Below are 27,113 nucleotides of genomic sequence, written 5' to 3' on the forward strand. Positions count from 1 at the left end.
TTTTGCATTATAAGCTTTTAAGCATTTTATTCAAACCAATTTTCTTTAAGTAAAAACTTAATAGTGTCATCAAAACCACATTGATACAGAGATTCCATTTTCCTCTTGCTTGGGGGAAAAAGGGCTTGGTTGAGTCTCACCAGGTTTGCCAGGGACAACTAGAATAAAAAGACTGAAATTTAAGCTGTAGGATATTGCAGTACAGGAAAATATACACTATTTTTATAATCTAGGTTTTCTTATCACAGATACAATTAGCAGTAACAAAAAAATCAGTAGGAAAAATTCAAATTTCAGAAGTTACCTCCACTGATACAGTAAAGGAGGGTTTCTCAGCCTTGGTACTGCTGACATTTGGGGCCGCGATGTCTTAACTGTGTGATGGTCATGTGCACTGTAGGACGTTTAACACCATTCCTGGCCTCTACCCACCAGATGCCAGGGGCACAACTGGGACATGATAACCAAAAATGTCTGGGTATGATATCATCCCACGTGGAAAACTATTAGACTAGATTAAGGCAATCAGTATTTTTATGTCAATTATTCATTTGGGTCCCTAAGTTTTTCTCGACTATTTTTATATATTTCATTACTTCCATCTTTCTAAGCAAATAAATGGTTTTATTTAAAATTGCTCTGGGCCAGGCGTGGTGGCTGAGGCCTGTAATCCCAGCACTTTGAGAGGCCAAGGCAGGCGGATCACTTGAGCCCAGGAGTTTGGGACCAGCCTAGGCAACACAGTGAGACTTTGTCTCTGCAAATAATTTTTTAAAAAGGTAGTCGGGTGTGGTGGCACGTGCCTGCAGTCCCAAGTACTTGGGAGGCTGAGGCGGCAAGATTACCTGGGCCTGGGTGGTCGAGGCTGCAGTGAGACATGATCTTGCCACTGTACTCCAGCCTAGGGGACAGAGCAACATCCTGTCTCAAAGAAGAAAAAAATTGCTCTGATATCCTACCAAGTTTATTGATGTGAAAAAGAAGTGACAGTTAATAAGCAGCAAAAACGGGTGGGCATGGTGCATGTCTGTAATCCTTTGGGAGGCCAAGATGGAAGAATCACTTGAGTCAGGGAGTTTGAGACCAGCCTGGGCAACCTAGTGAAACCCTGTCTCTACAAAAGATAAAAAAAAAAAAAATTAGCCCCACGAGATGGTGCACATCTATAGTCCCAGCTACATGGCAGGCTAAGGTAGGAGGGGTGCTAAAAATAAAATAAAAATAAATAAAAATAAAAGCAGCAAAAAGACTTAATGCTGACAGTCCATAAGAACCCAAGTTCCTATGCCTGATACATGTTGTAAAGTATTAAACAATACACTAAAGAGAAGATGCAACCCCTACCTACAATTATCAATGAGCTTCCAGTGCTTGGGAAACACGTTGAAATCTGTGGAAATTTTTAGTAGATCAGGACTCTTCATATATCACTGAACATAATTACTCACCATGATATCCTGCTTGGCGATATTAACATACAGATCCAGCTGCCCTTTGTCCTGCGGGGAGATGTCCAGTCGTCCACTGAAGGGGGAGATGGTCACAGTCCGGCCGACGGGCAGGATGGGAAGAGCGTTGGTGAGGCCTCCGTCCACCCACTTCTGTGGAAAGAAACATCTCACGTCAGCACATGTCAACAACACATCCCGCACAAAGAAAAGCAGATTCTAATAGTATGTGTGCTTTGGATATGCTTTTAAATTGCTATTTTTGAGGACTAATCCCATTGGGGATCTGTTTTGGGGGTAAAACAAATCTTGGTACACATATCACTTACCAATATAAGAACAACTCTGGACAGAATTTAACTAGATTATTGTCTGTAAGACTTGAATTCTTACTGATTAGAGTGCATGCCTAAGAAGTCATGTGTAATTAGATTGGGGCTCATTATTCAATCAAACTAAAAAGTCAAATTTACCGTGGATGCTGAACAAAACATCCACCACCAGAGGAGGTTCCATTTTTATTATAAGAATTGGAAACTGGCATTTTCTGTGGCAAACTTAAAAAGTAAATACAGCAACTAGAAATGCTTCTAATTCCAAAGTGGTTCTTGTGCTCTTGAAGCAAGGGGCATGTCCTGAAGCCATAAGGAGTGGGAGTGCTGCATCAAAGCATACATTCCTCAGTAGGCACTCAGTGCTCTCAAGCCCACCTCAAAGGGGAGTGAGTGATGGAGAAGGCGGAGGACAGAAGCCTCCCAAGGAAGAAAATGAAACAGTCTTGGGGCAATGAGGACGGACAATGAGGTGCTCAAGGTATGTGCAGCCTCAGTCCCTAGCTCTACAGAAGTGCACGATGAGGAATGGTGACAGAAGAATCACACAGACAATATTCCTTCTGCTGTCTATTCCAAGGCCAAACAGTCTCAATGCAGCCATGATCTGATGTATTCACATGATCAGCCATAGCAATCAATAAACACAACACACATGGAAATAACGTCCAAATTGTCTAAGTTTATCTGTTATTAAAAATAGCCTTCAGATAATATACAAAAAAAACAAAAAGTCTGGTAACACTTGAAAGTCCTGTATGCAGGAATCTTCAGTGAAGTTTGTAAATTGAGTTGTGCTTGAATGTGTAAAATGAAATGCAGATAAAACAAATCTTTGTTATTCAACATAAAGATGGCAAGAGGAGGGAGAAAACAGGCCAAAATAAAATGTTCTCAACTCACTTAAAACCATGCATTCATTTCTTCCAATGTGTCTTTTTCATGTCCTTCTTAATTGTGTTTATTTATTTATTTCATTTTTTTTTTTTTTTTTTTTTTTTTTTTGAGACAGAGTCTCGCTCTGTGGCCCAGGCTGAACTGCAGTGGCGCCATCTTGGCTCACTGCAAGCTCCGCCTCCCGGGTTCACGCCATTCTCCTGCCTCAGCCTCCCAAGTAGCTGGGACTACAGGTGCCCGCCACCACGCCTGGCTAATTTTTTGTATTTTTAGTAGAGATGGGGTTTCACCATGTTAGCCAGGGTGGTCTCAATCTCCTGACATCGTGATCTGCCCACCTTGGCCTCCTGAAGTGCTGGGACTACAGGCATGAGTCACTGTACCCGGTCAATTGTGTTTATTTCTAAAGCTGGTGACAAAATGAGTGGTATTACATTATTTACAAAGGCCCTAGCAAGCCACGAACTCCTCCAAAGGAAATAAAAGTAAATAAATAAAAGATAAAAATGGGTTGAAAATTCCTTTTGAGAGAATTGCATTTTGGTGGAGGAGAGAGTATAAGTAGATTGGATTAAAATAAAACTGACCTGTATAATTTGCATATTGTCATTATGTTTAAAAGAATATGAAGATTATGATATGTGTATTACACATACTTATTCGTATGTGTATGTGTATATGCATGTATATATGTGTTTGTGTATGTGTGTTTATATATGTATGTATATGTACACATAAAATATAGCTGGTTATATAACTGTATTATCTAAAAGGGAGGTTTGCAAAAAAAGGCTCGAAAATATCTGATTCTGTCCCAGAACTTGCTTTTTTCCCTGATTGCTTTAGGTGTAAATATCAAATTCTGGAATAGGATAATACCCAGAAGGGAAAAGAAAGACAGCTTCCAAAATTATTTCATATTGTCAACAGAAGCTGTCATCAATGATGTAAAAATTCATATAGGTTTCATCAAGAAAAATTAAAGATATGAAACTTTAAGTAACAGCTCTTCTGATTTATTCAACTTAATGAAAAGAAGGGCAATCTGGCTCATTAAATTGGAAAGTGTTCTAATTTACTGTGGGGTTAATGACTGCTGTTTCAGGGAATTGAAAATCCTTTTTCCAAATTTTGTTCACTCTTGTTAGCTTATTCTGATTAGATAAATGACAAGGGAAAATGTACAGCAGCTTATCAAACTACTTGATTAAACTTGCAATGATATCAGCTCCTTCTATAACCCTTGATGCTATAGCCCCACTACTCAGATATGCTAAATGTGGTACTTCTTACTCCTGATTTATGCTCTCATGAGCTGTATCACTCAGGACAATCACACATTCATTCAGGCATGCAGATTCCAGCAAAGTTTCTGGAAACAACTGTCACAACAACAAATATTCTTCAACCTCCAAATTAAAAGTAGAAACATTTTATATCTTGTGCTCTACTGATAGTTTAAAATCTTGCATAGTAAACACTTCTGTCCATGAATTCTCTGGCTGTTCACAACATATGGCTGTGAGTCATTCCCATCTTCTTGCTTCACGGGCAGCATTCTACATGCTGATAGCTACTTCTATGAGCTTCTGTGACTCCAAAATTGTCCTTAAGAAAAATAGCTGCTGGTCTAAAGTTTTCCTGTACGTGTGTCAGTTTTCATCACATAGCACCATCATCCTCAAAGGAAAAGGTAGAGCAAGTACATAAAAATTCCAGAGCAAAATAGTTTCAAAATCATACTCGTTACAGGCTGTACAGTGACCACCTCTCGGTCCCACTGCTAGACCTACTATTCTTTTCTCTAATCTTTGGCCATATTCTAAGTGTGTTCCACATTCAAGTCAATGCCTGAGTCCTAAGACATAGAAATAAGCAACTGCTCAATAGAAAAACAGAAACAAAACAAAAAACTCATGCCCAATTGTGGGGCAGACATCTACTGTGATTGTTCTCTGAAAGTTACAGCATTGAAAACTACAATTAGTGGAATCACTTCTAAAGAGATAAGGCTACCTGTTACACCTAAACAGGCTAGAATATTCATCTGGCAGTACTTGTTAAACTTTGCTTTATACATTGGTGTGTTATGGGTACCTATTGAGAACATGCCTTATGAATTCAAGAAACTGCTATTATGTAATGTAGGTGGAAAACTTAAAAAAAGGACTTGATGAGTTAATATCCACTGAAAGGGCCAGTTTATTCATTCAGTAAGTGATCCCTGAGCATCCAGTGTGTGTCTGGATGTGTGGTAGATGCTGGGGATATGTTTGTGATAGAACTTCAATGAAGGGCTCCATTTTCTTAAGGTATATTTCATTCAAAAAAACAAGTGAATAAAAAATACTTTTCTGGAAGAATGAATAAGATGTTGCTATCTATAATTACTATAAATACCATGGCACAGGGCCTAATAGTGCAAAAGTGATTTCACATGTATAATTTAATATGCTCTTTACAAGAACCCTATAAGGCAGAAAGGTCATGCTCGTATATTCAGTTACCTCATGTTAAAGAAGAAGAAACTGAGGCTTGCAGGTTTCCTTGCTATAGTTCACGGGGTGGCAAAGTACGGCCCATCATCTGCTTCAGTAAATAAAATTTTATTGGCACATGACCAAGACCTTTTGTTGAGATATCGCCTGCGACTGCTTCCCTCTACAACAGCACAGTTGAGTAGGTGTGTTGACAGAGACAATGCTGAGGGTATTTACTGTCTGATACTTTACAGAGAATGAAACATCTATTGCTACCGAATATACAGGCAAGAAGGGATAGAGTTGTCTTTTCACTTCAGGTTTTTTTTCTCAGACACTGTAAAATTCAGGGATGCTCTATGGGGCAGGGCAAATTAGAATTGATTTCTGAGGGGTGAGAGAGAAGAACATGTGCTTTGAACAATAATTTCATATTTGCAAACATGTCTGCATTGCTTTCATGAGACAGCCTACAGATAGCAATGCCCAACAATGCTCTTGATTAGCAATTCCTAAAATAAAAGGGAGAGGGAAAGAGACAAAGAGATACCCACCTCCTTGGACACAGGTGAGAATCTCCCAAATATGGTGAGAAGAAGACAGATAAGATTTTTTAATCAAAGAAAGACAAGTAAAAATACAATTCTAAAAGAGAGGTTGAGAAACCTGCCATACTAACCTCTACTAAGTATTGATTCTTGGTGCATTGCTTTCTTGGTTTTTGCATGTGTGAAGGATGATTAAAAATGATGACTCCAGATACCTACTTTTGAGAAGGCTCTAAAGGGTTATTTAACAGTTGACCATCTATAAACACCATATAGAAAATTTTCCCTAGAGGACTAACATGTTGTTTCAAAAATTAAACAGACAAACCAAAAAAATCTAAAAAGTCACTGAGGAATAATAGCGTCTATTTCAGAATAACTAGAAATTGATATCCAGGTTTCCATCCAGCCAAATCTAGCTGGTGACAAGGCCAGCTACCACTGTTTGTTATGACAGTGACAGAGCTGCATTTCTATGTTAAAAGTCTAAGCCATGAGGAAACAGGAGCCTAAGGACCACAGTATCAACCTCATATAAAAGCACAGTTACATGGAGTATTCCACAATTCTGTTTCCGACAGAAGTGTCAAGAATGAAAGAATAAATGACCCATAAGGCCAAATTCGCATGGACTAGGATAATACAATGGTGCATTTTCATGTTCCTGTAATAGTATACACTTAATCTTAGCCAAAAGGCCAAGAAGTGATCGTGTAATACTACAGAGTCAAAATATTACTTGAATTCCAACTCAGATGAAAGGAAACAACGCAAAATCCTACAGCCTTTCTTTTCTTTTCTTTTTTTTTTTTTTTCCAGACAGAGTTTCACTCTTGTTGCCCAAGCTGGAGTGCAATGGCGTGATCTCTGCTCACTGCAACCTCTGCCTCCTGTATTCAAGAAATTCTCCTGCTTCAGCCTCCCGAGTAGCTGGGATTACAGGCGTGTGCCACCACGCCCAGCTAATTTTTTGTATTTTTAGTAGAAACAGGGTTTCACCATGTTAGCCAGGCTGGTCTCGAACTCCTGATCTCAGGTGATCCGCCCGCCTTAGCCTCCCAAAGTGCTAGGATTACAGGTGGGAGCCACCGTGCCCAGTCAATCCTACAGCTTTTCTTCTGATCTGAATCTGCCAGTTCTGGAGATGATTTTATTCTGATATTTTAGTCACCTGCCAATGCTAATTCTCTTTTAAAACAAATCAGTTAAGAATTCCTCTTGAAAATTTTCATTCTTATTCCAAATTGACAAGAATCTGTGAAAACATGGCCTAAATGTGTGAACATTCCTGTGGATTTATTCTACCATTGGAAAGAGTTCATATGTAGTAAAGAAAAATCATTAGTCAAAAATATAGGACTAAACTTCAATTTATTTCCATTCATTCACTGACACATCTATTAATGAGTATGTACTATAAGTAAGGTACTAAAATAGTCATAAGATGAAGCCAGAGAAAACTACAGAACTTTTTTAAATAATATTTTTTAAAAAGCAGTTTTTTCTTTTTCTTTTCTTTTTTTTTTTTTGAAACAGGGTTTTGCTCTGTTGCCCAGGCTGGAGTATGGTGGTGTGATCATAGCTCACTGCACCCTCAACCTCCTCAGGTTCAGGTGATCCTCCCACCTCAGCTTCCAAAGCAGCTGGGACTATAGGCACATGCCACTATGCCTGGCTAATTTTTGTATTTTTTCGTAGGAACAGGGTTTTGCCATGTTTCCCAAGTTAAAAAGAAAAAGTAATTTTCAAAGACATCATTCCACTTTAAACCACTGGTAGAGGGTTTTGAAAGGACTCATACTGGTGTTTGCTCTAGTTGAAATTAATCTTATGTATTATTAAGGTATGATTCTTCTAAGCGATTAATAAAAACATTTTAATGCACATATTGGATCCACAAATATATCTTAATAAAATCCAGCAATACCTGCAATGTAGAAATGAGGAGGTCTGTGTATTTAACAAAAGTCACAAGTGGAGAGAATAGACTCTGCCCCTGTTTCCCGAGTCCCACTTTGTCTGCCTTTCCTGACTCAATGCCACAAACATAAGTAACACTAAGTCTCTTTTTCCCCTTCTGCCACCTCCACTTTCGTCACTTCAGAAAAACAACCAAAGACAACAAATACATCAAAACCTGAGCTCTATGAAAACATGAAAATCTAGAAAACGAGAGGTGCATTCAGCATGACTGAAATGTTTAAGTAATTTAAATCACATAAAAAGCTTATACTAACATTAAAACACTGCATTTAAAGCAACCTTCACACTTCCCTGAAAACGGAAAGGAAAGATTCTAGAAAACAACTCGGCATGGAAACCCTATTAGAATGTGGGAGGTGATCAGGCTTAAGGAGAGTTAGTGTTAAGCAGAGAATGGTACTTCTAAATTGTCGCTTTCTGGTGTTATAAACAATGCGAGGCCGCTGTGGCTCTCTTATCAATCATGTGCGTGAGGCCCCCTTATTGCAGACTCCATTAAACAACAGAGGAAAACTGAATGCTTTCAGGAGACATAAGGTTCAACTCTACAAGTATTTATAATGTGCCTCCTATGCACAGAAACCACATGATCAGCAAGACACTGTCCTGGGACATTGCCCAGGGTCAAGGGGCTTGGGTGGGTCGCTTTCCATCTTCCTCACAGTTCTGGGCCTGTGCGTTCCCTGCTGTTTAATTGTGGCTGTCACTCTATGTTCATGTCCAAAGTACTCAATCAAATCATGGAAAGTTCACTAGAAACTCTGATTCCTCACTCATGCCCTTTTAAACATTGCTAGTCTTCCTGTCACACACCCACGACATGGCACTGGGGCTGGACAGGAAGAAAACAAGGAATGCATTGTTTGAAAAGAACTAAAGGGCAAAGCAGAGTAAGAGGCACAGCAAAGAGAGAAACATTAAGGACTATCTTGGGGAAGTTGCCCCCTTCTAAGCTCAGAGACTTCAGTGAAATAGACTGACGTCTTTACATCTCAATTTCCTCACATGTAAAATTGGAAGTAAGAATCCCTACAGCAGATAGCACTGGATTCTGGTGTATACAATAATAACAAAAGTTTTAGGCTGGGCACGGTGGCTCACGCCTGTAATCCCAGCACTTTCGGAAGCCAAGGCGGGCGGATCATGAGGTCAGGAGATAGAGACCATCCTGGCTAACACGGTGAAACCCCATCTCTACTAAAAATACAAAAAATTAGCCGGGCATGGTGGCAGGCGCCTGTAGTCCCAGCTACTCAGGAGGCTAAGTAAGGAGAATGGCGTGAATCTGGGAGGTGGAACTTGCAGTAAGCTGAGATTGCACCACTGCACTCCAGCATGAGTGACAGAGCAAGACTCCATCTCAAAAAAAAAAAAAAAAAAGTTTTACTTCTTTTTTTCTGGTAACAGGAATATCGAGGGCAGGATGGTAAGGCAGACTCCTCAAATCATTTAGGACCTGGGTATTTCCAATTCACTGTTTGGCCATCTTCAGGGTGTGATCCTTGACCTCATGATGAACAATAGCTGCTGGAGCTCCAGTAATCATATCTAAGTTCTGGGCAACAGGAAAAATGGAAAGGTATACAACTTTCCTTGTACTGTAAGTCCCACAGTTATTCGGCTCACATGTCATTGCCCAACAATAAAACAAACGGCCACACCTAACTGCAAGGGAAGCTGGGATATATAACCTAGCTGCACAGCCATAGGTTCAGATATAAATTGGGATTCTGTTACTAAGGAAGAAGAAGAAAGTGTATATTGGAAGAGAACCTGGAGCCTCTACCACCTGCCTCTCCTTCTAAGATAGAAACACTTAATTTGTAAGTGAGAGACTGGCATAATAGGGACATAGAGGAAAAATATTCTAATTACTAAGTGGCAAAGTAATTTTACTTGTCAATTCGACATTTCATTAGGTATTTCAAATGACAGCATCCGAATATGTGGAATTTTACCACTCACTCTCAACCCATTACCTTCTGCTCTATCAAAACATACATTCTCCATATTAACTGAAGCCTATTATGATTTGCACGAGAGAAAAGAAAAATTCCAAAGTTCAGCAAAGCTCAAGGAAAGACACTGATGAGGACCAATGAGATCAGAACAGAGACACTGCCTCGATCCTATTAGCCAAAGGGTTTGTAAAACTCAGTTCTTTTGTTGAGAGACCATCAATTCCTTGAGCACAGGCCTGGTGCTGGGCCCTCAAAGTGAGTGAATGAATGAATGAATGATGGTTAAAGCACTTTGTATGTACTCTTTTATTAATAAATAAATATATATTACATATATATAAAACAAATGTAATTTATTCATCCTGAATGTATGCCTGATCTGATATATGCTAAATACTTTATTAGATATATGCTAAATACTTTCATTATAAAATATGTATCTCTGATATGTATTAAATATCTACACTATTTGATTATAAAACATATATCTCTGGCATGTGTTAAATAGGTACTATATTTGATTAAAAAATACATATCTCTGGTACATGTTAGACAGATACTCTGATTATAAAATACATATCTCTGGTATGTGCTAAACAGATACCCTATTTGATTATAAAATACATATCTCTGGTATGTGTTAGATATCTACTCTAATTATAAAATATATATCTCTGGAATGTGTTAAATAGGTATAATATTTGATTAAAAGATATATATCTCTAGTACGTGTTAGATAACTCTGATTATAAAATACATATCTCTGGTATATGTGCTAAACAGATACTCTATTTGATTAGAAAATATATATCTCTGGCATGTGTTAAATAGCTATTCTATTTGATTATAAGATGCATATTTCTGGTATGTGTTAAATAGATACTGCATTTGATTATAAAATGCATATCTCTGGTATGTGCTAAACAGATACTCTATTTGATTAGAAAATACATATCTCTGGTGTCTGTAAAATAGCTATTGTATTAATTATAAAATGTATGTTTCCATCATATGTTAAATAAACACATTAAACCAAATACTACATTTGGTTATAAAATATATATCTGTGACATGTGTGAAACAGACACCATATTTGAGAATAAAATGCTCATATTGAACCTGTGTCCACGCAATGGGGGAGCTGCCTCGGATAGAATGGTGAATACTTAAAACAAACTCTGTGTAGATCACAGAAGGAAGCTGGGTCACACTCAGCGCAGACTTTAGGTGCATGCCCATGTCTAAATTTCCCTAAAAGAACTGGCATCCTGTCTTAAGTGCCAGCTCCAAGAGAGGAGCACTCTCCTCAAACAAAACGGGTTTTGGCCTTACAGTGATCAATGTGTCTGGGTAAGTAGAGACCCTTGGAAGGGAGTGGGTCATCCCCTAGCAGAGGGGCTGAGGGCAGGCTGGAAGGAACCCATGCTGCATTGTCTGGGGGAGGACAAGGTGTGGAGCCCTGAAGCCTTTTCTCACCCTGATGGTGGCACAACTCTGCTTAGAAGGGGCTGTGAGTAGGACTTTACTATGTGGGGAAAAAAAATCATTCACTGCCAATAACAACAGCAACAACAGAACATATATATATATACATACACACACATATATATATGATGAAAATAAGAGCATCACAGTCAATCATTCCCATTCACGAGATCTTGATGATAAGTTATCACTGGCCCTGTATTTTTTTTCCTCTTAAAGAGAAACAAAGCTATTTATGAGGAAAAAAACATATAAACTGATTTGAAGCCACCAGAACAATTATAAAATTGGATGTTTCAAAAGAAACATATTAATATGGGGAGGAAGGTAATTCCTCAGTTATAACAAGCTTACCTGCCCTTTGTATTCCACTGGCTTCAGTCCTGCATAAATGGGCACAAAACTGCTGGCTAGGAGGACCTAGATGGATAAAATAAAGCAGCTCATGACTACATGCATGAACATTCAGACAATACAGTTGATGTAGTATTGACTAGCAAAATCTCAATAAATAAGCCCCACAGACTTCAAGTGCAGCACTGCACATAATTACATAAAAGATAACACTTTTAATAACAGAAAAGACTCTAAACAGATAGGTACAAGTTGACACACTCAGAATCAATCAACTTCACCTGGGTAAAAATCAGCATTTTTATAGTAGACACACAAGTTATTATAAACCAAAATTTAAGGTAAGTCTAAGTTCCTGAGTATGTAAAGGTACAGAGAAATTATTTGTAATGTTCTATCATATACTGTAAAAACCATGTTACAGTTGCACTCCTACTTTCTGGAGGAACAACGCCCTCTGATTACGACAGGAGAGGTTAGTCCACAGCTCAGAGATGTTCTCATTTATGTCACCAGGATTTGCAAAGGGAATGACATATTTTATGTTCCAATGACGTGGTCAGGATATGTAATGGAACCCTGGCAAGCAGTGACATCAATTATGCTTTAGCTCCCATTTAAAAAGTTGAAAAAGATTGTCATTTAGGCAATTACCATTCCATACGTCATAAGAAGTTGGGCTCTGATAGCTTTTCTGAAATGTAAATGTTTTATTTTGCTGTGTAGTTTCCAAATCACTAGTATTCTATTTGAAAACATACAGCATTAGATACTGAATATTTTTTAAGCTATAATCTTTCAACTGATAAGTGAAAGACTCTGGCTGTTTGTTGTCAAAGATTTCATGAGACTTTTTTTTTCATCATACATTATTCAGAAATGGATTATGGCTCAAATGCTGACTTGCAGATCATCCATTTACAATTATTTAGAACTCAAAAGGCATTTCCTCTAAAAATCAATGTTATAGGTATGGTTTTTGGGTCAGCTCTCAAAAGCCTATTTATTCTGAACGGCAACTAAATTACCAATTCAGTCAGCAGCATAACAATTTCCATAGGAAAATCCTCTTTTGAGCTGCAACCCGACACAGCTGGAACCTACTCTTGCCATTTTTATTTCTGCACCATGTACAGGGAACTTCCATAGCTTTCTTATGCAGTGGTTCTTCCTTGGACATGTCTCCTGTTTCCTCATTACCAAAAACCCCACTGAAAGCACAGGGACTTGTGTCTCTCCTGGTATGTCCAGCCCTTGGCAGAGCTCGTACTCAACAAACATCTGTTGGGTATTTCTCTCCCTTCTCTGTGATGTGAATGGACCCAACACTCCTCCACCTACCTCAATAGTGGGACTAAAGAAGGTTGCCCAGTGCTGTTGGTGGCATGCTGGTTGCAAAGGCACAGGCCTGGTTGTAACAGCTCCTATAGCAACAGGCTCCTGACAAATGCCCAGAGAAGTTTCTGGGGCCTCAGGTTTCAGCAGTGGCAAATTCAAGGATAACAGCACAACACAGGGACTCCAGCAGGAAAGAAGGTAAGAAATAGCCATGTGTGAAAGGGTTCTGTTGCACCATGCTGGCACTAGGTGCCAGAACCAGCTATATAATTTCTGGGTCCTGTCCAAAATAAAATAAATGCAGGGCCCCTTGTTCATAAAGTATGGAGAATATTGAGATGTTGGCAGCAGAGCATTAAACCAACGGTGAGGCCCTTTGGATAGTGGAGCCATGTGCAAATGCACAGGTCATACACTCATGAAGTAGACTTTGCCTCAAATATACTGTCTAATTTAATTATTTCTTGGCCCTGTCTCAAAAAGATAAAGTTGCTCAAAGATCTCTCTGCTAATACATGGTTGAGACTGCCCCCGGCATCAATTTATTTTAATATAAAATGTATATTTTACCAGAGCCAACATAAACATTTCAGATTTCTCACAATGAGTCTTTTTTTCATCTTTTGGTCAATTTTATACACATCTATCTCAATCGCTTGTTTATTGAAATAGTGAAAGCACGCTAGTTTGCAGCACTGTTTCTCAAAGGAAAGTAGGCACTTGTATTTATTTTTTATGTGCTTGTTTATTTATTGATTACAAGGCATAATAATAACCTCACACAAGGTCTGTCAACCTTCTACAAAATATCATTGCGGACATGCCCGCATCACAACATTCTTCTCAAAATCTCAACTTTAAATGGCCCACATAATGCAATACTGTGACATTACAGCAATCATGCTTCTTTCACAAAGAGGCAAAGCAGGAGTGAGTAGCACCTTGGGTGATTTGGTGAAGATCACTTAATAAATCAATAGGAGAGAGAGGACAGAAAGCAGGCATCTTCAACTCCAACCTTCTCAGCCCACTGGTAGCAATAACATCATTGGCTTCAGAGAAAGGTTGTTTACGGTTAAGGTAACTGCATTCACCCTAACTAAACCCAGCCTTATCAGCAATTGGCTACACTTTTAAAAAAATAATCACAGACCCTAGGTATGTTTTGCAAGCACAATGTAGCTATTTAATGAACTTATTCAGCAAATGCCACACCACAAAGCAATAACTAGAGCAATTTGTGGATAGCACACATATTGTGAAATTACAGTACTTAGAGGTCTTTAAAGAACCAAAAACACTCCATAAATATAATGATTTATTTCATTATTCTGCAGAGAGACATGTGAACTGCAAAAAAATCACTAACCTTAGAATTACGGTTTGTTTTATTTTCTTTTCCCTCGTGTCAAAGTAAAATGTAGAGTTCACAAGTTAATGCTTGGAACTATTTTGAGATATTTTGATGAAAAATGCTATCCAATTACTTTCCTACAGATAATAACAGTAAGAATCCTCCTGAATGATATGAAAAGTGCAGTGAACTGGAAAATACTTGTCACTCCTCCAAATAAATGTATTTGTTTTTGTCATAGCTGACTCTCCCTTTATATGGACTGATGATTTGTATATCAAACCAAGTTTAGTGGGGAAATTAGCTTTAGATAGTTAAGAGCTAAGTAACTTTTCTTATTTGTAGTCAGCTTACTGCCATTTTATTGCAGGCAAATAGGATTTCCTAAGAAAGGAGATAAAGACTGACATTCTAAGGTCATATAATAAAATATTATGCCTAAACATATGCTTTTAGTGTATTTCACCTCACAATATTCCCAGTGAAATTCACCTTGCCAATGAACTTCAACACGTCTACGGCACTTGTTCTCAGCTGGGGGTGATTTTACCTCCAGGAACGTTTATCAATGTGTCTGTCATAACCTGGGGTAGAGGGTGGGGGGCGGCGGTGTCCTACTGGCATCTACTGAACAGAGACCAGGGATGCTGCTCAAATTCTTACAAAGGATAGACAGCTGTCACAAGAAATAACTATCTGGGGGGCCGGGCGCGGTGGCTCAAGCCTGTAATCCCAGCACTTTGGGAGGCCGAGACGGGCGGATCACGAGGTCAGGAGATCGAGACCATCCTGGCTAACATGGTGAAACCCCGTCTCTACTAAAAATACAAAAAAAATTAGCCGGGCGAGGTGGCGGGCGCCTGTACTCCCAGCTACTCGGGAGGCTGAGGCAGGAGAATGGCGTGAACCCAGGAGGCGGGGCTTGCAGTGAGCTGAGATCCGGCCACTGCACTCCAGCCTGGGCAACAGAGCCAGACTCCGTCTCAAAAAAAAAAAAAAAGAAATAACTATCTGGGGAATAATCTGGGTCCCTACTGCCAGGAGTGCAGTGTTTGTGGCTGAGAACGCTGATGTGGAAAGCAGGGGTGTAGTTTTCACACCCTATCACTTGGTACAGCACTTTAAATGTTGGACATATGTGAAACCACTGATTTGTGTTCTTACTAAATACACAATGATAAAAATGAGAGCTAGTGTCTTCCTATAGCAACAGTATAAAACACTGCCAGGTGCGCATTCTCGACACGTTCTGATTGACTCTCTTCATTTTGCATTTTATAGAAAAGAGGTGTTTAGAAAATTATGTGGCCTAGCTTCCTTAGGGATTAAATTCTCAACAAGTTTCATTTATGCTTAAAGTTTACTGTGGACTTTAATGAGAATCTAACTGTTTATACAGAACCTGCTGGTATAGTTGAAATTCAAAGACAGATTCAAATTTATCTTCCTCAGTTTTTCCAAGATAATGACCAATCTCAAATTCAGTTCTTATTTCACCTTCACAAGGCTAAATGTGAGAGGATCTTGTTAAGAGCATTCTCACACATGCGAAGAAATTCAGGACATCACTGCAATAGAGACAGGGCAGAATTTTCTCAAGATGGCCAGGGACACTACTGTGCAGGAAAGGCTTCCTGGGTACCTCTATCCTACAGCATTCACACGTGTCAAAAGACCCTTTTGGAAAACACTTGTGTATCAGTCTTAAACATGAAGAATTCAATGATTCGTACCAATTCAGGGAAGTAGTGGAACTCTACCACGTCACTGCACTGTTAATTTTTTTTTTACACATCATTTTAGCTCAGCCATGGAGGTTGCATATTACTTTCTTTTAACCTAGGGGCTCACCTCCCTAGTTATGCTTTGCTGAAGGCTAACATTAAAATGTGTTTGGATTTCCTAGTTGCATGCATGCTTCTAAAGAAAAACAGCCCACAACAAAATCTGGAACTCGAAATGAATGCGTTGGTATGCAAAATGCGCACACTTGACACTCGGGGGATACTCTGTAGAGCGGCACACCAGGAGAGGAATCAGGAAGGAATCATGCAAAATAATGAACAGTATGAAGAGATGGATGTCTGGAGAGTGGAGGCACTTGAAGGTGACCATGCACATCTGGTATGTACTTAAGAGTTGATGAAATACTTTCATACATACTTCATTTGGCCTTGTTCTGAAGGTATCCATCTTAAAGATGAAGAAACCAAGGCTCCAAGAAGTTGAGACTCACCAAAGGTCCCAGAGCCCACCAATGACAGGGTTAGGTGGATGTGTACCACCCCTCCATGACTCTTTTCCATCCCCTAAATTATCTGCATTTGCAGGAACTGATCTCATCTTGGTTTTGATGTGTTGGTGACCCACAGACATAAAGGGTCATCCTTGGAGGGAACATTTTTCTGGGTGTGGCACCCGGAAATCAATCTCTCAGATGGGAAATAAAGATATGATTTTGGAGGGGGGCCTCCTGGGGCTCTGGTTAACTCTATAAAGGGGTCTCCCCTCTGCAGGCTGCCTTTAAGTAGTTGAGCAGCAGACACCATCTGTGTTTGCCTTTGTTAGTACAGTCACTATAAGGGAGGAGCGGAATGGTTGACACCAATAAATTCTGAACAAAGGAATGCCTTAAGGCCTGCATCTGTCTTATAACGGTTTATAAAGTAGAAAAGACAGTTAAATCCTCATGAACATAAGATTCAAAATTCTGTGGAAATTCAACTCTAAATAAAATGAAGAGTTGGACCACACAGTCCGCAAGGGTTCCAGGAAAACAATCAACTAGCATTGCAGCTTTCAAACGAGTGATTTTCCATGCCACTACAGGTGAAGCTCACTAAGATAAATTAAGTATGAATCATCATACAAAATTATTTATTTTAAAAAAGAAGGCTTATGATGATGAGCTGTAAAATCAAATGCCTAAAGGTGGCAAGAACTCAGCAGCAACCATTTCCTGAAGTATTACAGATATCAATTAGCACATTGTTCATGAAGACAGGTGATAAGTAAGGGGTTAAAGAGTAACATTGATAAGAAAAAGTAAGTCCTATTCAACCTGAAGAAAAGAAAGTTGTGACTGAACATGGCTTTAAAATATCATGACAGATTCAGACAAGGGCGCTGAGCAGGGGTGTGTATGGGTTATTATTTGTTCATTATTTATGAAATATTGGCTCCATTCAGCATGCATAAAGGGCTTTACCATTTAAAACACACTTTCACATGCTTTATCTTATTTATTCTGCACAGTAACACTAGTTAGTATTACTGTGCGAATTATTCTATTTCAGAGATGAGAAAACTGAGACTCAAAAATAATCAGTCCAAGAGGACGACGTCAGGAAACGACAGGCCTAGACATGATCACCAGGACACTCATAAAACAAGTAACCATCCTTGAGGAGATTCAAAAAGACCTCAAAATACACACACACACACACACACACACACACACACACACACACACACTCACTCTCTCTCTCTCTCACACACATTCTAAGCTACAGGTTTCTAGTTGGATTTTCAGGTATGTAGGCACACTGTCTGTAACAAACAGCATCAGTCAGCTAGTGGATAATGAAAAACTAGGCATTTTAAAAAAATTCAACTATTAAGTAGCAGAACAAATGAGTTAATGATAAAAACAGACAGAAAATACAACATGGAGCAAAGTTTAAAGGAGGTGAAAATCATCAGTGTTTAGTATTTCATGCTCTCCCATGCTCTTTTCTCTAACTTGAGTTTTAATCAACCTCTCTCTTTCTCTCTGTCTCCCATCCCCTCCATCTAAAGAATATCCAGATACTGGGAAGTAGACTTGTATTAGTTCATTTTCACACTGCTGATAAAGACATACCCGATACTGGGTAAATTATAAAGAAAAAGAGGTTTAATGGCCTTACAATTCCATGTGGCTGGGGAGGCCTCACAATCATGGTGGAAGGTGAAAGGCAGATGTTGTGAGACTTATTCACTACCAGGAGAACAGTATGGGATGGGGAAAACCATCCCCATAATTCAATTATCTCCCACTGGGTCCCTCCCACAATACATAGGAATTATGGGAACTACAATTCAAGGTGAGATTTGGGGGGGGGGCGGGCACAGACAAACCATATCAAGACCCCAGGCTGTGTATTCAGAGCCAGGTGTACCAAGCCCTGGGAGACCTGCAGCTACCCATCATCGAGCTGCTTCAACGCATGGCTTCAGAGCCTCCTGTCTCCACCTAAAGGGAGTGGGGTGACCTTCAGGCAGCCTTCCCAATCCCAACCAAAAAGGTCAGAAGCACCATCCTCCCATGGCACCACCTCAGACAACATTCTCCCACCATCCTCTTCTTTCACCGGAACATATATACTTGATCATGTCCCTACCTGGCAGGGGGGTTACTTTACTTCCTCTTCACGCTTATTCCTTTCCTACATCATCCCTAGTCTTCCCGCACTGTCACTCTTTTCTGCTAAATTCTTCCTGAGTATTTCAGGCATAGGTTTCACAGTTTAACAGTCACCATCTGCTATCATGGAACTATTCATCCTTCCTTCTTTTTAATTCTGAAAAAGGTTAAAACATCCTCCTAAACACGTAGAATGTTTCTTGTAGAACCCAGAATAAATGTCAATTATTCGATTTTCTCCTTACAAGTATTACACATTTGTGTCAACAATTTCTCTTCTGTTCAATGAACTCAACTAATTACACGAATTCTCTGAATAGTTATTATCCAAAACAAAGGAACTAGAAAACCATCATGTTTTCTTAACAGCAACAGTTTGCTATTGCCGTTATAACAAATTACTACAAATGTAACTGCTTCAAACAAGACACATGTATTGTCATACAGTCTGAGGGTCCAAAGTCTGGTATGGGTCTCACTGGGAAAATCCAGGTGTCAGCAGGGCTGCGTCTCTTTCTGGAGGCTCTGGGGGAGAATGTGTCTCCTTGTACATTCAGGTGTTAGGAGAATTCAGTTCCACAGGTTACAGGGCAGATGTCCCCTTTTCTTTGCTGGCTGACAGTGGGGAACTGCTTCCTTAGAAGTCTCTGTGCTCCCCTGGCATGTGGCTCTTACATCTCCAAACCAGCCATGGTACACAGAATCCAGGAAAGGTGTCCATTTTTCAAGATTCAGGTACTTAGTTTGGGTCCACTTGGATAATACAGGATCATCCTCCTATCTCAGACCTTAAACTTAATCACATCTACAGAATCCCTTTTGACAGGTAAGGTTACATCTGGACAGGTTCTGGGGATTAGGGTAAGGGCAGCTTTGGGTGTCATTCTTCTGTCTGCCACATAAAAGAGATGGATAGGGAGGATGAGCATTTTATCCAGCATGGGGTAGAGTTAGGTAAGAATGCTAGACGCGTGGACCACAGTCACAGCTGAGCCCCAGCCAGCTATGTGATTTTGCCCGGGTCATAGAGTACGGAGGGCCCAGTTTCTTTCTTTTCTTTTGTTTTACATCAAGCCAGTGTAACAGATACAACCTTGGTTCATATCCATTCATTTCACACATATTACAGAGTGCCTACACAATGGCTGGCAGTGTGGCAGGTACTGGGCTGTAGCAGTGAGCAAACCAGAGAAAGCCCTGCCTCTTGGAGCTTACACTCTGGTGAAGGAGGATGGACAATAAAAGCTAAACAGGACAGCAGTAAAGAGGTATCATGCTAAAGAGTGATACGTAAATCAGGAGGGATGTAGGGAGATCAGGGGTTGAGAGTTCTGTCATTGTAGACAGAGAAGCCAGGGATGGACTCTGTGAGAAAGAGAGATCTGGGGGCAGAATCCCTCTCATTTTATGTCACAAGAGCACATAGTCTGTTCCTAGATAAACACGAAGATGCATGTCTGCCCACCGCAAGCCTTATCTGTCTGTATTGGACATTGATGACTTAGGACCACTTAGCATGGGTTGCCCAGCTCTTCCCTTTACACTGTCAAATCTACATAATACTGTAATGAGATTATAGAATAATGTCTTCTTATAAGATAGAAAGACTCTTAACTTGTAAGTGACAGACTGACGTAACAGGGATATTGAGGAAAAATATTCTAACCTATTAAGTGGCCAAGTAGTTTTACTTGTCAATTCAACATTTCATTAAGTATTTCAAATGACAGCATCCAAGTATATGGAATTTTACCACTTACTCTCAACCCATTACCTTCCGCTGTATGAAAACATACATTCTCCCTATTACCTGAAGCTTGTTATGATTTGCACTAGAGGGAAAAACAAGAAAAAATTCCAAAAGAAATACACCCTTTCCACCCTACAAATATTCAGTGTATTACCACAGCAGGCACACTGGTATTTGGAAATCAATCAGCTGAAGTATTTCCCAGAGATAATGAATTCTCAACCAACCAACTTTCAAATGTGTTTGGACAGAAAGACATCAGAACAAAATGGAAGAAACAAAACGGAATATTAGATTGAAAAGTTAAGAGACCTGGGTACCAGAATTGGCTCCCACTGCCACGCAGGATAATCTTGGGTACATTGGTACATACATCACATAAAATATTTTCATTCACTTCTCTGTTAAAAACATAAAAGGGATCAGGTGCGGTGGCTCACGCCTGTAATTCCAGCACTTTGGGGGGCCGAGGCAGGCAGATCATTTGAGGTCAGTAGTTCAAGACTGGCCTGGCCAACATGGTGAAACCCTGTCTCTACTAAAAATACAAAAAGTAGGTGGACATGGTGGTACATGCCTGTAATCCCAGCTACTCAGGAGGCTGAGGCAGGAGAATTGCTTGAACCTAGGAGACAGAGGTTGCAATGAGCCAAAAGTGCACCACTGCACTCCAGCCTGGGCAACAGAGCGAGACTCCCTCTCAAAACAAAAACAAAAACAAAAACATAAAAGGGTCACAATAACACCTATCCTACCTGATTTACAGAAGGACTTGAAGGACTGAATAAGAGAGTACATGTTAAAAACCCTACATACACTCCAAAGTATTAGCCACATAGATTTCGGGAATTATTGCTACTAAATTGCATCAGCGACTTGCTTCACATAATCAATGTGAGATCTGAACATTGCAGGAAGACACTGAACAAGTACAGGGAGCTTTTGGATGACAGTGCATCACGAGGTGGCCTCAGGAGGGATCCTGGTGAATACTTTCATCAAACATGTAATTTACTGAGCACTCAACCATCTATCGGGCCTGATAAGAGATACAGGATCTAAAGAACATGGTAATGCTCATTACTTTTATATAAAGTATTGAAATCAGCACCTGCTGATTTCTTCAAATAGGAAACATGGCTTTATTACCTTAATGAGGTCCTCCCTGGAGGAAAAAGTGGAGACTAAGTGATTTTCTCTGGTTCTGGTGTTGGTGATGGATACGTGCAGTCGGTTCTGGGCCAGCTCGTGAGCGTTGGGAGGAAGAATCGACTCTATTCCACTTCTAAAGAAAAAGCAATCTGCATCATTCACCTTTAATTACTGAACGCCCTGTAAATATTTTACAAGAGAGAATGCTGAGCTTGCCACAGTTTGTACAGAGAGTCGTCAACATTCTGTCTTCATGTACTTTTGGGCAAAATGTACTCTGTATACCTTAGTTGGGCCATGATGTCATAACCGGGTGTTACTGCCCCAAAAGACTGCCTTCTGATTTCTTCGGCAAACTTGTAGGTAAACTGGTTACATTCCTAAAAAAAGAAAATTAAGAAGTGACCCTATGTGTCATCAAAGGTGTGCAAATTCTCCACCTGGCTGGGGCCTCACCCACCACTCTCAGGCCCTTTGCAAGGTATACACTCTCAAAATCCTAATCTTTTTTGTTTTTTCCTTTGTAAAGCACCTTAAATGGCATTTGCCCCGTCTGAAAAATCCTTGAAGGCTCAATCTGAATTTTAATTGAGCACATTCTTCAGAAGGTTTCCTCAGCGCAATTAACCTTCTCTCCCACACCTATTTTGTGGTCTCAGCAGCAGTTTGATTACAACCCTGCAATAAAGCTGATTACAAATGACAGCACCAGTGACAGAAATAGGAGTGGTGACGTCTATGGTTTGCACAGACTGAACCAGTCTTCGGAGATTCATCTTGGGCACTGGTATTTTATAAAGTCTTTCAGGGATGCTCTGTCTACCCTGGACTGGGATCCACAGAGGTGACACTGTCAGTTCATCTTCACATCATCCTGCAAGGTGGGTATAACCATCCAACTTGACAGATAAGAAAACAGAGGATTGGAGAGTTCAAGTACCTATCCCAATATCTCACTAAAAATGAGACTCAGAGCCAGGATTTACACCCAAGTCTGTTTTGTATTAAATAATGAATTAATTTGGCAACTAACTGGACACCACGTACTTGGCTAGGCACTGGGACTTGGACAGGACAAGATACAAAGAAACTGTGCTCATGACATTCATAAGTGCCTCCAAGAGCAGGTGACAGAGGGCTATGAGAGCCCCCACGAGGGTGTGTTTGGCTCTCATTTAGTGCAAAAAATAAATAATAACAGGTAAACTAATTTGAGAATATGAGGACATCAAGTCTCAAATTCAGGTAAATTATTCAATGTCTTAACATTGCAGAATTTCAGTTAAGTGGCTATATTATTGCAGTGGTCTCTCCTCTCCCCACAAAGATATCCACATTCTAGTCCCTGGAACCTGTGACTAGGAGATCTTTGTTAAAAGGGACTTTGTAGAGCCAATTAAGGACCTTGAGATGAGGAGATAATCCTGGATGACCTGGGTAGGACCAATGTCATCGAAAAGGTTCTTGTAAGGGAAGGAGGGAGGTAGGAGAGGCAGAGTTGGAGAGATTTGAAGATGCTGTGCTTATGGCTTTAGAAATCAAGGAAGGGGTCAGGAGCCAAGGAGTCTGGGCACCCTTCAGAAACTGAAAAAGGTAAGGAAATGGATTCTCTCCTGGAGCCTCTGGAGAGAGTGAGCAAGGACATTTTGATTTTAGCTCAGTGAGACCCTTTTAGACTTAAGACCTCCAGAGTTGGAAGATGATAAACACATGCTGTTTTAAGCCACTAAGTTGAAGGTCCTTTGTCAAAGCAGCAACAGGAAATGAATACGGTGTGTGTCAACCTCCAACCTCGTGGGTTGCCAAAGGTTTCCCTCCAATTTGACACCCAGGCTGGGACTTAAACATAAACAGGAATTGGGCAGGGGATGAAGGTGAAAGCAGAGGATAGTAAAAACAACAGCAAGAACAACTCTGAGAGGGGCACAGAGCTGAAATGCGTCCCTATGGCGAGCCACAAGTAGGGCTAAGTCACATAGCGCCTTGTGATACAAGCTGAGAAACGTGGGCCACATTATCCTAAGTCAACAGACAGCCTCTGCCCCGGGGGTAATGAGGTGATCAGATATACCTTTGGGTGACATCACTCTAAGTGCTATGAGGTAGGTGGATTGTAGGGAGCTGGAATGGATATAGGCTGCAGGAAGCTCCTGGGTGAGAAATGGGGATAGCCCCACCAAATGTATGTTCATTCTACTGAGCTAGACTACCCATCTAGCCTATTTCTTTGTACTAATTTTAGTTATATTCAATACTCTCCATAGCCCGGACCAGACTGTAAACTTATTAAAGATGGACTTATTCATCTTTGAGTTCCCCACTGAGTCTAGCATCATGCCTTCCTCGTAAATTGTGAGGGCAGAGGAAAGACTTGCAGCATTGAGCTCTTCCATATCAACGTCTAAATTTGCCTACCACTTAAAACATGCCCTGTATCAGGTGCTCCTCTTAATTATTCATGCATAAGCTCAGAACAAGATTAATTACACACGTATTTGTCACAACAGTAAAAAGCTTGAGGAACTTACATCATCAGCAAGAACCAAGTGAACACGAATCTGAGTAGGTAGAAACATTTGCTAAAAAACACTCAAGGCTATCCTACAGGTGGATTATTTCAGATGCTAAATATAAAGTAACTAAAATAACCTTAAGTCAAAGGGTTACTTTGGCTGAAAAATTATTTTGAACAAGAACAAATGAGGATGCCCTAAGGAAACTAAGAAAATTATTTTCTACCTTCCCATGGGAGCACCAGATAAAGACATCTTTTCGTCATACCAGCACCATCAGACAACACAACCCAGTCTCTCATTTAGTGCAAAAAATAAATAACAACAGGTAAACTAATCTGAGAAGATGATGGCATCAACTCTCCAATTCAGGTAAATTATCCAATGTCTTAACATGGCAGAATTTCAGTTAAGTATAAGTGGCTGTACTATTGCAGTATTTCCAAATCAGGTTAATTCTAAATCATATAATACATTGTTTAATTTGCTGAGAATTGGAAACCAAGTCTACATAACTCCAAAGCTTAGGATTTGCCAGAGCTCAAGAAAAGACTGCAGTAAAAAGGAAGAAGTAACACCCTGAGAGTCCTCTGCTTCAAAAATGAAACACAGTTATGGGAAGGAGGTAGCTTGTAATTCAAAGCATATGAATCTGCTAGTTTAGGGGGAATTTTCCCACCTCATTTATACCTTGCATGGCTTACGGTTCTCATCCTGTTTAACCTCTGCAGTTTTTAAATCACTTTTCTAGTTCCCTGTAAATCAACCATACAAACACAGGAAGATAAGTGGATTTCTGAATGATTGGCCTCAAATCTAGCTTCCCTTTGATAAGCAGCTCACAAAAGTTCTGAAGTGAGATTTTGATGATTAAAATTGCATAGTTTTAGAATTTTAAATGTGACTGAAATTCATTCTTGGTCATGAGGGTGTTAAATTATTATTTCATTATTGTTCAAAGCTGCTAAAGTATGTAATGATTAACAAATATAATATCCTCCAACTACAGAATCCAGCTCTCACAGTCAGCAAATGTTTGATCACTGTCTAGATAGCAGAAAACAGATTTTTAAAACATAGATTGCATTAAATAAAATACTGAATGAAGACTTATTTGTATTACTTCTGGATAAATTGCTTGGAACTCAGAGCTTCCTTTCACTGTGAGAATTAAAAAAGAATTAAATTCCTATACCATCCCACTTAATAGAAACTGCTTGCCCACATTTTAATTTATATGTCTATTTCTACGTAGCAGTGAGTAGAGACTTGTTGCCCACATGTTCAAGGCCTTGAAAACAGGCCCCATGCTCTTCTCATCATAGAAAGAGGAAATATCCTTTGCTTGAAAGGAACAGAGCTGGAATCTTAAGGATAAATAAAAACTCAAGAGTAATATGTCATTTTATTTCCTTATTTCACTATCACGCAAAATAATCTTTTCCACAACCAGAGCACAGATCCCTAATAATTACATCTTAAAAGAAAAGTCCTAATCCTTTCTGTTTCCAAGCAAAGGATTAATTCTCTGCCGTGTTAACTTAGTAGAGTCAATGCTCATGTTTGCCTTTGGGTCTTAATTTCTTGATGAGCAACACAGTCTAAGTTACTACTTAATTACCTCTATTTTTTCTGGTGCTGTTAGCAGAACAGAAGCAACCAAGGATCCCGCAGACGCCCCAGCGAAAGCTTTGACATCCTTCAGAAGTTTTTTGCCATGTCTGCAAAGTGCGGATGCTGCCCCCAAGTGGTAAATGCCCAGAAATCCACACGCTGCAAATGACAGGTTGATGTGCTTCATTCTAGCTGCAGCACTGGCAATACAAAAAGCAAAAATGCTGTAAGTTGGAAGAGTTTATCCCACGTACTGTGTAGTCTTATGTTGATCATCGTTCCAAGGCTTTCTTCTAACATCATTCTCTGTTTTAAACACAGTGGTTTCAATTAATTCTAATTAAACACAAGAATATTTCAAGGAAATCTTTTCTTTCCCTCCTCACCTTGACCCAAGTCTTATACATTAAAAACAAACAAACAAAAAAAACCCCCAACATTCCACATTTATTCGGTACATAGATTATGCAATCTACGATTTAATTACTTGGCAAGAAACAGATGTATACATTCCAATTGGCAAGGGCATTTGGTATTTTCTCTTGACCCTTTGAAACGTTTTGCAGGGTGGGGGCGGCACTACCATTATGAAACAGAAAATTATTAGAGACCGTATCAAATTCCAAATGAACGATACATTTGTTCTTGGTAAGTGTATCAGAAAAGTTTAAATATAGTTCCCTACTCCCCTTCCCCATTTCTATTGAGCACCCATATTTTTATGAACGCCAATACAATCACTGAGTAACGCAATAAGCACTCACTCAACAATGCAATACATTTCTTTGCCAAGTATCTCAAGACTAACTGAGGTCATGACTGGCGAAGGCAATTTAAGGCTCCATGAAATGTCAGCCACGCCACTTTATACTTGGAACACATCTAAATAGAAAATTATGTTTTCCTATGCCTCAGTGCGCACTACTTGCCCACGTGAATGCAATTGTGCCTCCACAAGGCTGTCCATTCTGAAGGCCTCAGGGTTTCCTTGGGGGCCCAAGGGCCCCATTCAGGGACCCCAAGATGAGGCACACTGCAGGGCCTCGAATTTAGGGACCTAAGACCGCCTGTTCCTGATGCACCCGGCCAGGCCCTGTGAGGGCAGGAGGCTCGGCCGCCGCAGGCTGCGCTGGCGTCCGCGTAGACTGAATCCCAGTCAATGATCCGGGGGCGAGCCCCAGTTTTGATTCCACTTCTGCAAATGGGGACCGGAAGGGGTTTGGGTGCTCAGCATTCAGGCGGCCAGGCCCAGCCAGCACAGGCACAGTGCCCTCCGGCGGCTTAGAGGCCGGCGGGGCCGGGGTGGTCCCCGCATCAGTCCCGCAGGAGCACACCCTTGCTGGGCCCCAGGGCTCCGTACCAATGCAGCCCCGGGACACTTCCGTGTTGAACGAGTCCCTTTAAGTAGATGGCAGGGCCCGACCGTCATTCAACGCCGCTACGCTCTACGCAAGCCGGCCCAAGAAAGTCCTGCGGGAGGGGTTGGTACCGCCTCCCGC

At 40.2% G+C, this 27,113-nt stretch overlaps 1 protein-coding gene across 2 annotated transcripts; it reads right to left on the reverse strand.

Annotated features, from left to right (window-relative positions):
* PNPLA4 (patatin like phospholipase domain containing 4) lies at positions 1-27,113 on the reverse strand. 2 transcript variants are annotated; one of them, XM_025372468.1, is made up of 7 exons: positions 26,975-27,113; positions 25,622-25,814; positions 21,773-21,867; positions 21,485-21,620; positions 11,489-11,554; positions 1,449-1,601; positions 1-158 (listed from the first exon to the last, which is right to left on the reverse strand). In XM_025372468.1, the coding sequence occupies exons 2-7, from the start codon at positions 25,799-25,801 to the stop codon at positions 27-29; spliced, it is 762 nt and encodes a 253-aa protein (XP_025228253.1). In that variant the 5' UTR covers positions 25,802-25,814; positions 26,975-27,113; the 3' UTR covers positions 1-26. The 2 variants fall into 2 exon arrangements, with proteins under 2 accessions (XP_025228253.1, XP_025228254.1); XM_025372469.1 differs by lacking the exon at positions 25,622-25,814 and having other exon boundaries at positions 26,975-26,984.

Source organism: Theropithecus gelada, chromosome X (assembly GCF_003255815.1).
Source record: "Theropithecus gelada isolate Dixy chromosome X, Tgel_1.0, whole genome shotgun sequence".
NCBI lineage: Eukaryota > Metazoa > Chordata > Mammalia > Primates > Cercopithecidae > Theropithecus > Theropithecus gelada.